This window comes from Acromyrmex echinatior, chromosome 15, assembly GCF_024713525.1.
Source record: "Acromyrmex echinatior isolate Ae372 chromosome 15, ASM2471352v2, whole genome shotgun sequence".
Taxonomy (NCBI): domain Eukaryota; kingdom Metazoa; phylum Arthropoda; class Insecta; order Hymenoptera; family Formicidae; genus Acromyrmex; species Acromyrmex echinatior.
The window spans coordinates 2,411,508-2,428,730 of NC_141866.1; the positions used below are offsets into that span (position 1 = coordinate 2,411,508).

The window sequence follows — 17,223 nt, forward strand, 5'->3', positions numbered from 1 at the left end:
AACTTTCTACGTCAAATTCACAATGTCCATTCGTAAAGAAAAATTAAACAGTTCGTTAAACCAGCGGTCTTGTTACAGAAAGGTAAGTATGAATTTTTCAGACTACTTACGATAGTATAATTAATAATTTTGGTAGTATGTCAATTACAATTACAATTTTTATCACATCTTTAATATAATATCAAAATTCGCGAGAAAATATGTTCAACCACCCATCATTAAAAATTCTTAATTTCTTATACAATCAGATACATATATAAAGCATGTAACGCGCTTAACATGTGTATATTAATTTTGTGATAAATGAAATGGATATATAATGTATTAGGCTACATAATATACAATTTAGGCTAAACTAGTGTCCAGATAAATGACATTATGTTTACTTTGTAATTTGCGCGAAATAATTAACTGAATAATATCAGCTATTTATTGAAATGTTTATATCTGTATTGTTTATATGTATATATCTTGTCCAATACATGTAGCATTTATCTTGTCGTAGTAAACCAAATTTATTGTTGCTTTATTTATGTAAATTACACGGAATCGACGAAACATATGACAACAAAAATTGTTACTAATTTAACGAATTTGATAAATATTTAATTTTATAACTCTTTAAATTTGGATTTTATCGTAAATATCAAGAAGTCATTAATAATTTTGAGTGACTTTTAATTAAAAATTTCGGATTTAGAATGATCTTCAATTTTTCTTTGTATTTAATATACAAATTTATTAAATAAGTCAGTATAGATTGGAGCTTTGTCCGAGGCAATGGTTAAATGTTAACTTCTTGTTTGCTTTTTGATATTTATATTTTTAACATGATTAGAATTACAAGTATATATTAGTGATTGATTTATTATATGCAAAGACCTCATCGTTGTCCCTCGCGTCAGATGCCAGTGAATGTAGTTTGTAGCGATGGAAAGTCGTAATTATTTTCATGGAGAGTTATTCCTCATCGCTTCTCATTCGCAAAGTCTAGTTAGAGATTCTTGTATTAAGAATTGGAATTAATCCCGGGTTTTCTTGTTTGTAGTTACTGGAAGTAATAATTTTGTCAGTGAATCAGTGACAATTGTTATATATTTTGAAGTCAAGTCGCGAAGTTAATGTGGCATATTTTAGTATACATTTTTATCGCTTTCTTTATTTTATTAAATGTTCTCCCACTAGTATTGTCTTAATAACAATAGAAATTTAATATTATGTAATTAATGTGGATATAATGATTATTTATGTTTAAAAAAAAATTTCCAAATTATTAAGTAAATAAATTTAAATTTTATACAAATAGTTTACTCAATTTTTCCCCTAACAAAAATATGGTTACGAATGTATATATTTAATTTTCTAACTGTTATTTTAAAATTATTTTTAGGTATTGGACATCCCGCCTTTCCAGAACATTATTAATTATTAATTTTTACATATACATACTTTTCTATGATAAAATACATGCAGATATTATGAGATTATGTTTAACATTTTTTTATTTTTGTTAATTTAATTAAAAATATGTGATTACAAAAAAATTCGAGATAAGTCAAATAGGTACTCTCATATTAGCGGGATATTAATAATTAAAATTTTTGGAAAATATAAAAAAATAAGAAATAATTAAATTTTACACAATAAAGTTTTCAGTATAAAACTTCTTTAAAATCCCGCTATTATCGATTTATCTCGAACAGTTGGTACCCGAGAAACTTTTGTACTCACACATATAAAGAATTACAAAATGCATGTATTTTATTATTATTAAATATATTCCTTCGTAACCGCTATTCCGTAAAAAAATTATTCTACCCGTTTATTTTTAATAAGAAATAATTTTTAATGATGTGTGGCAGAACATATTTTCTCGCGAATTTTAATATTATATTAAAGATACGATAAAAATAATAATTGTAATTGACATGCAAAATTATTACTATCGTAAGTAGTCTGAAAGATTCATACTTACCTTTCTGTAACAAGATCGCTGGTTTAACGAACTGTTTAATTTTTCTTTACGAATGGACATTGTGAATTTGACGTAGAAAGTTCATTCTCTACTATAAAGATACTATTGTTCTTCTTTCTATCGCTAACTATAGCGCACAAGGCAGAGGGACCTTGATATATTATTGGAATACGTTATCTTGAATGCGATCAAAGTGCTGTCATAAGTATATTAATGACTTTTTATTGCAATATTAATACGTTTTGTAATTGCAACCAAATAAAATTATATATGTGTAAAATTATGTATATTTATATATATTTTTATATAATGTATTTTTATATATATTTGTATATAAATTTATACGTAAGGTTGTATAAAAAATTACAATATGTTTAATTTTATATGAAACATTTTTTTCGAGAAGTTAATAATTAATAGTAAATGCGATTTAATTATTGTTGATGTTTCATTTCACGTTTATCAATATTTCATTAAACATTTGTTTAGGAAAATTTATGTTTTCATATGTATTTTCGACGTTTTCGTATAATCCCGCGTTACTAAAATTTGTTGGTTATGCTCCTATAATATCATTTTTATTATATTTTGAACAGTACTTATGATTGTATATTGTATTGTAAATAATTGTTATTATTGTTATATTGAATTGTATAAAGGATTTTTCAATAAAAGATAATATCAAAAAAATTAATACTTTATTCTATTTTGGTAATATCATTACCAAATTACAGTAAAGTAATTAGATATACAAATAAAAAATAAATTAAAAATATATTTACCTTAAAAAACGGACTTCTAAATTTATTAGTAATCCGTTTTTTTATGGGTAATACTTACAAAGGAAGGAGGACCGCCGATAAAATCTGCGGGGGTGGTGGAGGGCCTCTAGCTCATTTTTGCTGAATTAAACCTTAAATTAATGATATATGATTGGAAAAGTTTAAAGTATATTTAAAGTCTCAATAATTGCTAGTAATTATAGAGACTTTGAAATATACTTACATACTAGTAATTTTGTTTGGTAAAAATGAGCTTAAAATCTGCATTAAAAACAATATAATTTCGTAATTTCATTTTTATGCATACGCATATTATATATAATAACATTCATTAACAAAAATTCACTCAATTTACTAAATTAACTTGTTTGAATATTCATTTTCGAGTTTCTTAAAATTCAATAACTTTTATTTCAGTAGGAGATGCGAAATTGAAATTTTCGTTTAATCCATTAATAAATATTATATCATTAAAAGATTTATTAAATAAAAACGTAGAGATTGTTATTGCAGAACCAGAATTCGGATTTTCTTGAAATATATGCAAATTTTGTATTATAATATGCATGCATTTTGTATACGAGGTATACATAATAAGCAAGAATGTTGTAAAAATTTATAAGCAATTTTTCTATTTTATATTTTATATTATATATTATAATTTTTTTATTTTTTTTTTATTTTTTTTTTATTTTGGTACAAATACACTGCATGAAAATATTAAATTCATATGTAATATATAAAGACATTCAAATTCAGCAAACCTCAAGTATACATAAAATATCTCTTATAATTCATTGTAATTTGCCATAAGAATATAACTGTAATATATATTAGGTGTTGGAATTAATTCGTAGCGTTTTTTAATGAAAGAACGTTATTTATTTCACATGAGCATTAAAAAATACATTAATGAAAGTACTTCCCATCACTTGTAAAACGCTACGAATTAATTCCAACACCTAATAATAACTGTAATATATTACGTGTGTTATACTACAGTTATATTAATTGTTATATGTAACTTGGTGTTTGCTGAGAAAAAGAGGACCGCCGTTAAAAATTGGCGGGGGCGGTGGAGGGCCTCTACAGGATCAACCTTATTTTTATTAATTTAAATTTTCTTTACAATTTTAAATTAAATGTAGTTTGCTTACAATTAGAAGAGTTGCAACTTTATTCAAATTGCAAATTGCAATATGATAAAATTAATTGGTCCGCCATGTTTCAGGAATTCCCATCCTATATTTGAATACCTATATGTGTTACTTTTAAATTTCAACAATGTAATTAAAATTAGATGTTTTAAAGATATCGACAAATAAATTTCTTACATTTGATGCGTTCGATAAGCCGCTATTAGCGCTACTTCTGTCATTCTATCTTCATTGTTTATTAGACTAAGGATAGAATGACACAAATAGCCTTATAGCCTATCTCCCCGAACGTACCTATTATATATCGGCTTTGAATCGCATGAAAGCTTTGCTTTTTTATATGTGATGATACAAAGCAGAGTTTTTGGATATCGCTCGTGGCTGATCTCTCATTATATTCCTACAATAGGCGTTAAAGCCGGTATTCATAGTCGGTTCTTATTTTAAGACCATTTTAAGTAATATTCTAATATTCTAATACGGCTTTCTAATTGGTTCATGACATCTTAAGACTGTACTACTTAAGATGATCTTAAATATAAAATCTGTCTGTGAATACAGGTATCCTTCTACATTTTTTCCTTGAATTGAACTTTCTAATATATTCTGAAGAATAAGTTATAATTTAAGTTATTTTTATACAGTTTTATGAAGATATATTATAAAAATTTATATATCTATATTATTTATGTGACAATTAATCTTAAATTACATTCTCTATAAATTGAAAATTGATATTTTTTTTGGCATTTGTTGCTTTGCTTTTCTTTCATTCCTTGTGCATTAAATCCAAACAGAATACAATTCATTGCAACATCAAAATGACGTGCTAAACGATTACTAAAAACCGCTATTTAATTAATAATGAATCATTGTAATGTTATTTTGATGTTATTATGATTTATTCTGCTTAGGAAGTGATTATATACAATTGTTCTACTATCTTTTTTCACATTCTCCAATTAACAATATTCTGAAGGATTCTTTTTTTCTTATATTTGTAACAGACATGTATTTTACGTAATAACATTAATCTTTCGGTAAAGCAGAGTCGCTTTTTCCTCGTGAATAAACGCGTGTCGCTTTACCACCGAGCATTCTATCCAACAAAGATTGTTTGTTTCTTCGTCTAGCTGCGAGAACTTCTCTGCATGAATTTAATCTTGATAACTTGTGTGTTAAAAAACGGAATTGGCATATTCCGTATTTTCACAATTATGAATATAATACAATAATGCGATGCTAATTTGTTAGAAGAATATTAGCGTAGATGGAAAAATGTTTTATAAGATGATAAGACTGTTCTATACGAAATTTCACATTATCACCCGATGTATCGACCCGTTTTTTAATATATAAGTTATCAATATCAAGAATAAATTCTTAATTTCACTGCAAAAGAGATTGTAAAGACAGGATTAATTTTTGGAATTTTGTACTGCGACATCCTTTATATAATGTCTAAATTATATTTTTTAACATTCGCATTCTCTTGATTGTACTAACGATGGATTGTACTTATGACTTGACCGAAACATTGACATGTAATTATATTTGTGCGAATAATAACTTGTCTATGTGTGTATGCGCTTTCCTATTTTTGTTTTATGTTATCGAGCCACTTTTAATAACTTGTTTAAATTTTATTTATATATATTCTCTAAATAAATCTTAGCAAAAATAAATTTGTATAAAATTTTAAAGTTATCTAAATAATACTTCAAAATTTTATACAAAAAAATTTATTTTTGATATGACCTTCTTTAGAGAATATATATAGAGGAATATATATATAGAGGAAAGTTGCCGATACTGATATAAGTTTCCTACACCGACACCTTATTTCTCAGAAACTAATTATTGCACTTTATTAATATTAATATAATCATGATCTGTTTAGCTAATTAATGAAGTACAAACTCATAATTTGTACCTCAATATTTGTGTCTTATTTCTATACCAAATTAACTATAAACGAATTCTATGATTGTGAAAATAAAATCCTTACCATTTTCTTTTTTAAATTGCGTAGTTTTAAAAAATAACTGTGACTATATTGTTAATAATATTACGTTAGTCTAAATGCTTGTAGTTTTCTAAATTAGTTTTATTTATATTGTTTTTTTCTCTTAGTTTTTTTATAATATGATTTTAAATATAAAATTTTATTGGGATGCAGTGTAAACCATACCTGTCTGTAAAATAGATCATAAGTCTGTAAAATAGATAATAGAGCTAATTTAATCTTTATGATGTTACTTCATAATGTCAAATAGCTTTATTGGAGCTGAAGACAATCGTTCATATATGGAATAACTCTTGAAAAACTATCGCGTAGCATATTTGCATCTTGCAGAACAGGATAAAGTAAATATGCATATACTTCAATACAAATATTTTGTAACGAAGAAAGTGCAGAGATTCTATATATCTATTAATATCTTGTATACATTCACTTGTAGATACTCTGTACAGATAATTCCTGTAAAAGAAAAAGAAATAAGAATACATAACACTATTGCCTACTGTGTCAGTTTTGGAACCCATTTTGTCAGACGCTTATGTTTACTTTATGAAAAAATTAATTATTGCTAAATTGCAAACAATATTAAAAAACTGTTTATACTATCTGATGGAAGACACTTTTTAGTTTGTACTGTTATGTTTTTAAAGTTTTATTTTTACCTTTTGTTTTAGAAATATTGTCTAAAGACAAGATGATGTCGGTATTTGTGACTTTCCTCTAATTATTTTTAAAAAATATATAATTATTTTAGAGAATATAATTGTTTTATATGTAATGAAATAATGGGTACAAAATTCGATGCTTACAAAAATTATATTTTTAAAATTGCATAATTATTTTTTAGCGAACTGCATGCGTTTATATAGCAGTTATTTTTTTAAGTAATTATTTCTTTATTCTATTTTAATTTGGATTTTAATTTATTTGTTACATCATCGTTGCAGATATAACTCTACTGTTGCGCATCGGATTGGTGAGTGGTAATTTTTTCGATATAAGGAAATAGTCATTTTATTTGAATTTCAACATGTTATTTATTGCAAGCGAGTTTGAGAAATGTAATTATCGTAATGATTTCGTAGTACATTTGTATAGGATAATATTATCAGATTAACAACGATCTATCGTTGTCGCTTACAGGTGACACGCGAATGTGTTTGTGTAATTATTATGTTGCCTTCACATCACGTAGAATTATATATGGTAATATGTACACAGCGAGAACGTTAAATATTAATGTCTTTAGCTATAGTGATAGCTTACGAATTAATGGAACGTTTCTTCTCGTAAAAAATGGATCCAGAGCACCATATTTCGATTAATTTGTTATGTACAACAGCTGCGCCTTATCCATTGCGGGGTGGGGGGAGGGGGAGTACTGATGACAGTCGCATTCGATGACACGTCGCCACCGCGATATTTTGCTGCTCACAAATATATTATAACAGTGGCTGCTACTTTCGAGTTTCGATTAACGGCAAGATTACAGTACCCGCCGCAGCCGATTCGTGAACGTTGAGAAACAAACGAGGAACAAAAACTGACTATTACGCCGCAAAATTTTATGCCTTGTACTCAGTCTTTCTCATGTACAATCATTATCATCGCGGTCCTCTGCGTCCCGGCTTGTAACACGCTTATCTCTGGCGCCGTGTCCCAATCAGCACGCAGTATTAAAAAACATTTTTTAAATATTTATTTGTTATTTTTACATTAAATAAATATAAAAAAAAAATATTTTTTTAATATTGTGTGCTGATCGGGGGTGTCCGTGATCCGAATTATATGCCTGAGATGAAACGCATTCGCGTTGCGAACGGACGTCGCGAAGAATTTGCATTTATAATGTACGAAACAAAAAATTGAACATTTTCTTTTTTTGAATTGTAATCCTTTTCGTAAAAATACAGTTTAAATGGATTCCGTCTCGAGATCTATGGGTCCTCAGTAAGTGTCTCATTACCGAGCCCAAAGATTCTCGGAGGTCCACTTTTTAGTGTAATTTTGCTTATTGTCTCTTCTCCGCCCTCGATAACGATGAGCGGGGAGGAAGTATTAATCGGTATAAAAAAATGCGTGATCTACAAACGCGGGGACGTAAAACAGGACAGAAAAAAAACAAATTGAGAATTTGTCAAAGTGACTGTGGCATAAAATTTCTTGCTGGACCACCACGGAGGCTCGAATACGACACGTAATTCCGCGCTCTTTCGAGAGTCCTTGGTGGGATCGTATAGAGTAAATAAAATCACAAGCGTCATAGGGGCCTACAAGGACCCCCGGGGGTTAGAACAATACGTAAAAGTAGTATTCGTTATTTATGTGTGTATATATGTATGTATGTACGTGCCCAAGAAACCAGCTGACGACAAATAAGAACAAATAAACCAGGACTATGTTCAGAAATTTCACTTGAATGCACTCATGTATCGTTTCATTCTTATTTCAGAACAATGAGGATGAAATGATAGATAGATACATTCCGATAAAATTTCTAAACGCAGCTCAGCTTATTTCTTGGATGTATATATGAATGTATGAGTGTCAGAATGTGAACATATGCACTTATAATATATTTATTACTATATACACACGTATGTAAAATATCGCTTTGCCTGTATCGCTTATTTAGACGCCGCGCAGTTGCTTAGACAGAACGTGAATTCCTCTTATTCTTATATCACATGTATATAAGAAGGCACCACAAGTAATCCTAGCTCGAGAATCTATCGATTCGCGTTACGACCAATGAATTAACATAACTATGTGTAGGTAATGTACATTCTCGAATCATCAGCAGTATTGCTCTGCGTCTCTTTAACAGAGAACTTACTAAGTACGTGAGAAATTGTTAGCATCTTCAAGCGTCCATTAGTTGCGTACATACGGGCGAATATCGCATCGGATTTATACTGCACGGCGTTATCAACGCATTTCTAAATACAATTCGCATATGAAAATACATACACACATACATATATCCATAGAATATAGATATATTTAGAAAATATATTAAAATTTTGATTTCAATAATTTTCAAATACGTTCCACGCAAAATAATTGTTAGCGTCGATCGGTACACGAAAATAATACATACACATATATATATATATATATATATATATATATATATATGATTTACATATATATGTATCACTAGCCGTATTATTTCTTACACAACATTATTGTTTTTAATCGACCATTCTTATTTTTCGTTTACGTACGTTCTGGCTTTTCTTATTCGGGACTACGCATTGTTCTTGATACTTATATTTACAAATGCATTTCAGTAATTGATGACATCGTTCTAGCGTATAATTTTACATTCCTTTAAAAAGAAATTTAAGAAATCTTTGTCTCTCTTATATCGTAGCGCTTCCTAATTTTTTCCCAACATGCCATGCAATGTATAAGCGATATATTGTTTTCTCTCTGTGAATTACGGGGGAACACAACAAAATTAATGCAAGTTTAACAAAGACTAGGTACTTAAGATTTTAAGATCACAATTGGATCGTGAGGACATCAATTTCAATCTGTCTTTATTTTATATGCAAAGAAAATTTTATGCATTAAATTTCCATATTACTTCGGTCATATTTTAAATTACTCAATATTTTTCTAGCATTATCTAAATTTATTTTTACGGGATGTGGTTTTTTTTATCTGAATTCGATGTTTTTAAAATTAAATTTTTAAAAATGTTCAATTAATTACAGAGAATTCTTAAAGTAATTTAAAAAAATTTATTTTTAACAATTGCCAGCAAATGAAAAATAATTAATAAAAAATAATAATTAAATAAACATAATTTTTATATTATTTTATAAATAATATGTATATAATTTGAAATTAATTAATTTAAGATAAAAGATATACATCTTTTTATTTTGTTCCTCTTTTGTGTGTTCCCTTAACTTTTCACCTCTATTAACTTATACATATTTTTCGAGTCAGCTTAACTCATTATGCGGAACACCATTGTTCACGCCTGGAAATACGCGGTTATTTAAGAATCGATTTCATAATAACTTAGCATGTAAGCCCCTCATTACGACTAGTCAATTGCCTCTTTCAACGCAGCTAATTGCTCCTCGCCAAGCTTCACCTTGTCCTGTATTTCGCGACCGTCCACTATCAGCTTCGCCTTCATGTTGATGAAATGCTGGTAGTCAGCAAATTCTTCTTCATTCAGGTACTTTGCTAGGATCGTCGACATATTTACGCTACGTTTATCAATATTGTTCTTCAGAATCTTTGCTTCTTCTAATTGATCCATTAGCTTGTCCCGTTTGCTCTCCAAAATTTTCTGCAGAATAACAAAATTAATGTAAATAAAAATTTATAATTATATACATATATGTTGCAAAAAACGCAATGCTTGAAAATTTGCAATATATAAAAATTAAAATAAGTACTCTCTAAAACTTTTAAAACGAATTGTCACTTCGAAGAGTAAAATTTTACTTTTAAAAGTTGAAAATTGAGCCGTTCTTTTTCAACTAATTTAATTTTCATTCTTTAGAATCAGATTCCACTCCAAAGAGTTTAGAGAATATACATGTCAATAATGAATAGATAAGCAATTTGAACCACTCTATTAAATATCGGAATAAAAATCATATCATTGCTTGTAATTATCCATTTATTTTTATACAATTTTATACGCGATAATTCGATTCGATGTATTACATGATCTATTATCAAACATTTATACTGGATTACGATGTATCGTAATTATATCCCACGTATAATTAATTTTAATTGAAGACTGAAGAGCATTTGCAAGAAAACAAGAAGTTTCATACTTACTCTCTCTACATGGTCGGCCGGCATTCCATAAAGGGCGTTCTCAGCGCGAGCCAACCTGCCACTGAGACCGAGAAGAAGACTCGTAATCTTGCCGACTTCCTCTACGTGATTCCGATACTTGGACGCTTCCGGCGGGCGAGCCACAGCGGAAACGCGAGCGGCGACTCGTGCACCCAGAGTCTCATTCACTTCACCTTCCTCTCTTACGGCCTCCTGTTCAGCTCTGAGAACCACTAACTTCCTGTCGAGGCGCATCATCAGCTCCTCCTGAAAAAAATCATCATAGTTCTAGAATAACACGCATAGGTCAATACTATGGGAACTGATACCGGTACTTTTTGCGAGATTCGACAGACCAAGAAAACACGAAGATGTCTAATAGACGTAATAATTTGCTATGCGAACAACTAGTTAGGTAACAGTCCAGGCTTAAAGATATACGATAAGTAGAAATTCCAAAGTGCAGCAATTACATTTTACATAAGACCAGATTGTACTCGGAGGCTAGATGAAACGATACTTATTATCGTCTTATCTCCGCGTAATCATTATTATCTCTTCGCTTAGGAACTCCACGATCACATACCGATCAAATTTAGTCGCAACCGTAGAGTTAAACGTAGAGTTAATTATAGTACATCCTACAAGCGTTTAATTATGCTCCGGTTTGTGAAGTACCTTTTTCTGCCTAAGGTCAAGGCTATTCGTTGGTACAACCGCTGACGCATCCTCTTGATGTGTTAATCCCTCCGCCGTGACGTCTCGCGAGTATCTCGTCAGGAACCTCGCCTTTCCCTCGGATGTCGTGAAATAAGCTGAAGTGAGGGATAGGGGGCTAGTAGAATTGGTTGACAGTGGCGTGACGGGAGCTGAAGGTATCGTTTCGTGTCTGAAATGAATTTATTATGATGATTACACCTTCGGTTGGTTAATACGGACTAAATCGGACCATACTCTTCTCTGTCTCTCTCGCGATATTTATAGAGATATTCCTATAATTGTCATCATTGCGAGAAGGCAAGAAATTGCGTCAATGAACGTGAGTCACGATTGAATTAATCTCCACGTTTCCGAGGCGAGGCAGGGGAAACAGAATGATTTGTGAGTGGATGCGGAGGAATATTTTGCAGTGTAGAATTCGCGGTTTATTTTCGTAATCAACTTCAATGATGAGCAATAAAGTCATACACGATATCGAATAGATTTTCAAATTTATAAATGAGAAATACTCAACGAGATATTAGTTCATAATCCGTAATCCATAATCCGGCCGCGATTGTTAGCAGTTAAATGACACATGTATGATCTTGTACGTCTAGGTGAGTCTATGGAAGAGGAGAAAGTAATAAAGAAAAGAAAGCGAATTGTATCGAATTGTATATCATTAAAAAAAAAAGTTATTCAATTGTATGATTTGCTAGAAGTTACTTTCGAGATCAGTTAAACGAAATACCGCGACTAAGAAGCGGAAGTGAATTCCAATGTAATTATCTCTTCAATCATTATTTGCATGTGTATACGTCCAAACGAAATTGTCGCGATTTTATTGCTATCTAAAATTACTTTCGAAAGTGTCGATTTTTCTTTCTTTCTTTCGTAAAATATGGTAGAAAGTTCGGCGTACAGCTAAAACTAATTTAACGTAATACGTCGGTTTCTCCCTAACGATTTTTGACCGACTCTTAAATCATTGGTAAAAATTTTACGTTCTTGAGCACACTTCGTATTCGCATGAAATTTTAATTTACAAGTTGTTACGTAGCCCATTTTCGATGACACTTAGCGCGCCTACCACTTTAACGTTCAAATATAATAAAAACAAAAGTTGTATCTACTTTTCTGGAGGACCCATTTCCATTTCCCGTATTACTTGTCGCAAGCACGCCGAACACTTTGCTAGTCGATGCGTTACTTTCAGCCATATGCTGGAGACTGGCAAATAATATGATGCGTAGAGAACAGGCACTGAATAGTACTTGACAATATCATTTATGGCGGATTACGTAAGAACCTCGATGCTGTGGCACTTTCTCTTTGAGCACGGAGGAAGTATTGTCCGTGAGTGCGCAAGACAGATCGGATCGACGAAAAAGGGAAGAGCCGCAACATCATAAAAATAAATAACAATAGACTGTAACCGTGAAATGTACTGGATGCGATAATATGAATATATTGTTAAACCTAAGAATATCTAGAAATATTGAATATATAATAAAAAAAAACGTTTCAATATTTTGCGATACGACTGTGCGTAAGACATGTCAGATGACAAAGGAAGAAAAAACGGAAATAAGAATATTAAAGATAATGTTACAAAGTAAAGAAGAAATCCATCTGCACTTGTTTGTTTGTACAAGACATTCCAATCTGCTAACGATTTGTTAAATTCAGACGCTTATCATCATTGAAAAGCAGCAATTATTAGATTCATGACAATGAAAGTTCATTAGTGACGTCTGTCAGGAATTTTGTCGTCTATGCATCCCACATAAACGTCGTTTATCAAATAATAAAGAGTCTCTTCACGCGTCTGGCTAAATGAAATATTTTCGGACGTATGCCGCCTTCTTTTCACACGAAATATCGTGAACAGCATAAATGTATGTCTGGCATTCTTCCAAAAAGATTGACGCAAGTTTATTTTATGTGCAGTAGCGACCACACAGAGCGTGAATGTGTACTCGAAGAAATTTAAATGACAGTCGGCAAAATTGAGCAAAAGGATTTCCCACTTGTTTATTAAAATTATATGGTTCTTCCTAGACGTACGCGTCGACCAATTAAGTCAAGTAAAGAGAATTGCAAATTTTTTTGCGCTTGTAATGAACGCCTTCGGATTCCAAGGCATTCGAGTTGATTAATAGCACATAATCCAATGCTCGCGAGCACGTGAAAACTATCAATTATCGTATTTGGTCTATATTTACGTTGTCTTATCTGCCTTGCCCGTGAACAACAATCTTGCTGACCCTTGCGATGCAGTTGGATGAAGACAACACGCGTGATATCGGCGCGGCATGAGCCGCCTCATAAATACGCCTTAATTAAGTGAACTTCAGTCGAAAAAAAAACGAAGAAGAAGAAAAGAGAATAAGAGGAGCTCACTTTTTATCGTCCACGTCCGCGTCGTCGCTGCAGGAGGCCGTTGACTCTTCCAGGGAGAGCCGTCGCCTTGTTCGTGGCTGCAAGGTCGCCTCCGCCCTGAACAGGCCGGAAACGTAGTCGGTGGGTTTCTTGTGCTCTGGCGCTGGAACTGATAAGAAGCAAAAAAAAGGGACATCATCAGGCGTTCTCGGTACGCGCGTTTCCCTCCTCGCACACTTCGTTTCACGCTCCAGGGATCTCCGCGTCCTATTATGGAAGCCATAATACGACAAGGGATTGCATCGAATATCGCGACGACGGCATATAATTGAATAAGGTAGTGTCGTGTCGTTGATTAAATTAGCGCTTATTAAAACAGAGGGTTATTGCCCTCGAATGCTTGACTCTACTGTGTCCCAGATGATAATTGCGCGCGCGCGCACTCGCGAGTGTATATGTATACATTATCCGCACATTCAAGCAAGGCTAACATATGTAACGTATGTAACACGTGTGTATGCGTAAAATAAGCGTGCGACAGAGTAAGTGTAACGATCATATATATGTCAGCGTGAATTCTGCGTTAGCGAACGTCATTTAAAAATTGAATAACATATCTAATTGAATCAATTCCATTGGCGTGTATTAATGGTGACGTAGAGCAAATAAACTCAGCAGATGAACGATGCTCTTCAAAAACCATTACTCATGCAATTGAAATAGAACGATAAAGATAACGATAAAAAGTACACTCACCGAGTATGGGCACCAGCTTGTCGTTGGGACTGAGTTGACTGGCTAGATCTTTGCTAAGTTCTTCGCACTCGATTTCCTCTGGTAATTTCTTTCTAGATTCCGGAAGCGGCCGTTGAATTTTGTTGACGCAATCTTGCTCCATGTCCTCCAAGATATCAGTTTGCGAAGCGGCGTCGCTGGTGGCCGCGTTTACCCGAAGCACGACCTCGGTACGTTGCACTAATGTCAGTCCTTCTATACCCGGCTGGGGCGACACGCAAAGCGACGATCTCGGTGACAACTTGTCCTCCTCCACCGGCGAATTTCTCGGTGAGGAGGAAGAAGATGCTTTGGAAACGCTTGAGATCGAAGACGTGGACGATCTGCCGCCAGTTCTAAATTTCGAAGACGCGGAAAGTCTCTCAATCCGCGATTCTGTATCGCTTGTTTGACTCAGCCGACTCGGCGAGTTGGATCTGTTCCAGGAACCTGTATTATCTGTTTGAGTCGGGCTAGAGACTTTTCTGTTAGAGGTATATTCTATCCGAGCTTCGTTCCGCGTGAGAGAATCGAGAGAACTTTTAGGAGACGATCTGGACAGCAAAGCTCGAGGCGATACACGAGCATCTATCGATCTTCCTGAGGAAGAGGTGCTCGAGCAACTTCCTGATCGTCTCGGAACAGCTCCTCGTGGACTACTAGTCTCATTCGGTGATCTCGGTGGTGAACTTGTCGGTGGTGGTGGTCTGTCTGAAAAGAGGGTAGCTTCTATCGAGTTCTGTGTTTCGTATTTTCTAGCCCAACCATTATCGTAATTCGTGGCGACTGATGATGTTGTAGTGCTGATAGAGTACGTAGATATCGTGTTATTTGATGTTGATACACCACTCATCCTCTTTTCATTACGGCGATTTAGTAATTCAATATTCTGCGAGGTCATCTCGATCGTAGCGCTTCTATCGCGGAAGAAATCGTCGCCGGTAATTGGAAGCGGACCACTGATTTCTCGTAGCTGCTTCTGGAAGTAAATGCCCTGATAAATTATTTCGCGGAAAGTTCAGAAACAATAATGCAGCACAATGAGTAAAATAAAAATGAGTAAGATATTTTAAAAAGTTAATTTAAAGCACATAATCGTTTGAAGCACGTAAACTGAAGTGAATGTTAAATTGTTAGAATAATGATGATATGAAGTAAATGCCAATGTAAAGTGACGAGCACATTATGCGAGCTTGGCAAGAAATTGATTGCTAGAGAAGCGTAAACTGAATTTGCGCGTCCTTGACATTACTATATTTACAGGTGTAAAAATAGGTAGACCGTTGAGACGCGAAAAACACGTAAATATCGCTATTACGTGAAGGTAAATATCCGGAGATAATCTCACCTCTCTATTTTGAGGTAGGGGCTCGCAGCTCGCTGCCAACTTCCGACGTTCCCGCTCTAGCTGCCTGTTCCTATCATTAAGAACCTCCACGCTTTGCGGCGATAGTCTTTCTCTACGTTGCTCATAGTCATGTCTTTTTTCTGGATGCCTTTTTTCTTGATAATGATGATGGTGATGCTGGTGTCGATCCTCGAGGTTGTCGTTGTTATTATTTTCATTAGTGCGAGACCGTACATCGTTAGCTTGGAGCTTTTTGTTGAGATCGTGAGAGAGCTTACTGACCACTTCTGCCGAATGTTGCTGCTGTTGAGAACACCTCTCCTCTAATCGATGATGAAGAGCGTCCACGCTATATGACTTGGAGAGATCAGAAGGTTGCTGTTGATGATGATTATTGTGATGGTGATGATGCTGTTGTAATGGATGATGCGGTGTGACACGTAAAAGTACGGGATCGTCATGATCTCTAGGAGGCGGCCAATCGTCCATGCGTGAGGTTGGCGACATAGTTCTTTTGTAGCTGCCCTCGCTATCGGGAGCACCACGCTCTCGTCTGTAAGCCAAGTAGGAAGCCTTAGACTGACTTCTGAAACAACAATAAATATTTTCACATAATAAATGCATGCGCAATTCCATCAATGATAATGTCGATAATGTCGTAATTTTAAAAAATATCTTATCTTTTGATAAGATATAAAGAAGATATGATTACGATTTTGTTGAATATGTTAATACACAAAGTTATATAATTTCAGTAAATTAATTGTTCGCATAGATGTAATAGGTAATAGAGTATGCATTCGCTGACGTTAACATCTCCCTTAAAAAGAATTGAGCATTTTTTTCTTTAACTCTATCAGTATCTCTTCAACTTAATACTTAAGAAAGAGAGAGAGACATGATTGAATCTATCTCATTCTTTCTAAACCAATAGTGACAATTTCATAGGAATGCAGTCTTAATGTGGACATGATTGTTAGGAAGATTTATGAACAAGTTTTATAGTTGCCGTTTATATTACTTGTTATTTTATCACAATTCGAAATACGTCGACGCATTTTATGATGCTATTTTTATAACTAATTCTCATGCAAAACTGCATCAAGTAGAAATCCAAAGGAAATAGTATACATGTCACGTGGATGTTAGACAGTGTATGTCAGGTATATTTAAATTTCCTCTAAAATGTTAGACGTGATAAATGGAATTGAGTAAAGCTATTCACATTATATTTTCAGAATACCAATTCTTAGGTTAATGAATAA

General features: G+C 32.8%; 1 protein-coding gene across 1 annotated transcript in view; it reads right to left on the reverse strand.

Annotated features, from left to right (window-relative positions):
- Positions 1-6,949: 6,949 nt before the first annotated feature.
- Shrm (shroom) overlaps positions 6,950-17,223 on the reverse strand; it is a 122,694-nt gene continuing 112,420 nt past the window's right edge. The window contains exons 8-13 of the mRNA XM_087413716.1: positions 15,959-16,544; positions 14,593-15,589; positions 13,858-14,005; positions 11,431-11,641; positions 10,753-11,019; positions 6,950-10,249 (exon numbers count right to left, since the gene is read on the reverse strand). Of these exons, the coding sequence (XP_087269842.1) occupies positions 9,998-10,249; positions 10,753-11,019; positions 11,431-11,641; positions 13,858-14,005; positions 14,593-15,589; positions 15,959-16,544 (2,461 nt within the window). The 3' untranslated portion in view covers positions 6,950-9,997. The remainder of the gene's footprint in view (positions 10,250-10,752; positions 11,020-11,430; positions 11,642-13,857; positions 14,006-14,592; positions 15,590-15,958; positions 16,545-17,223) is intronic.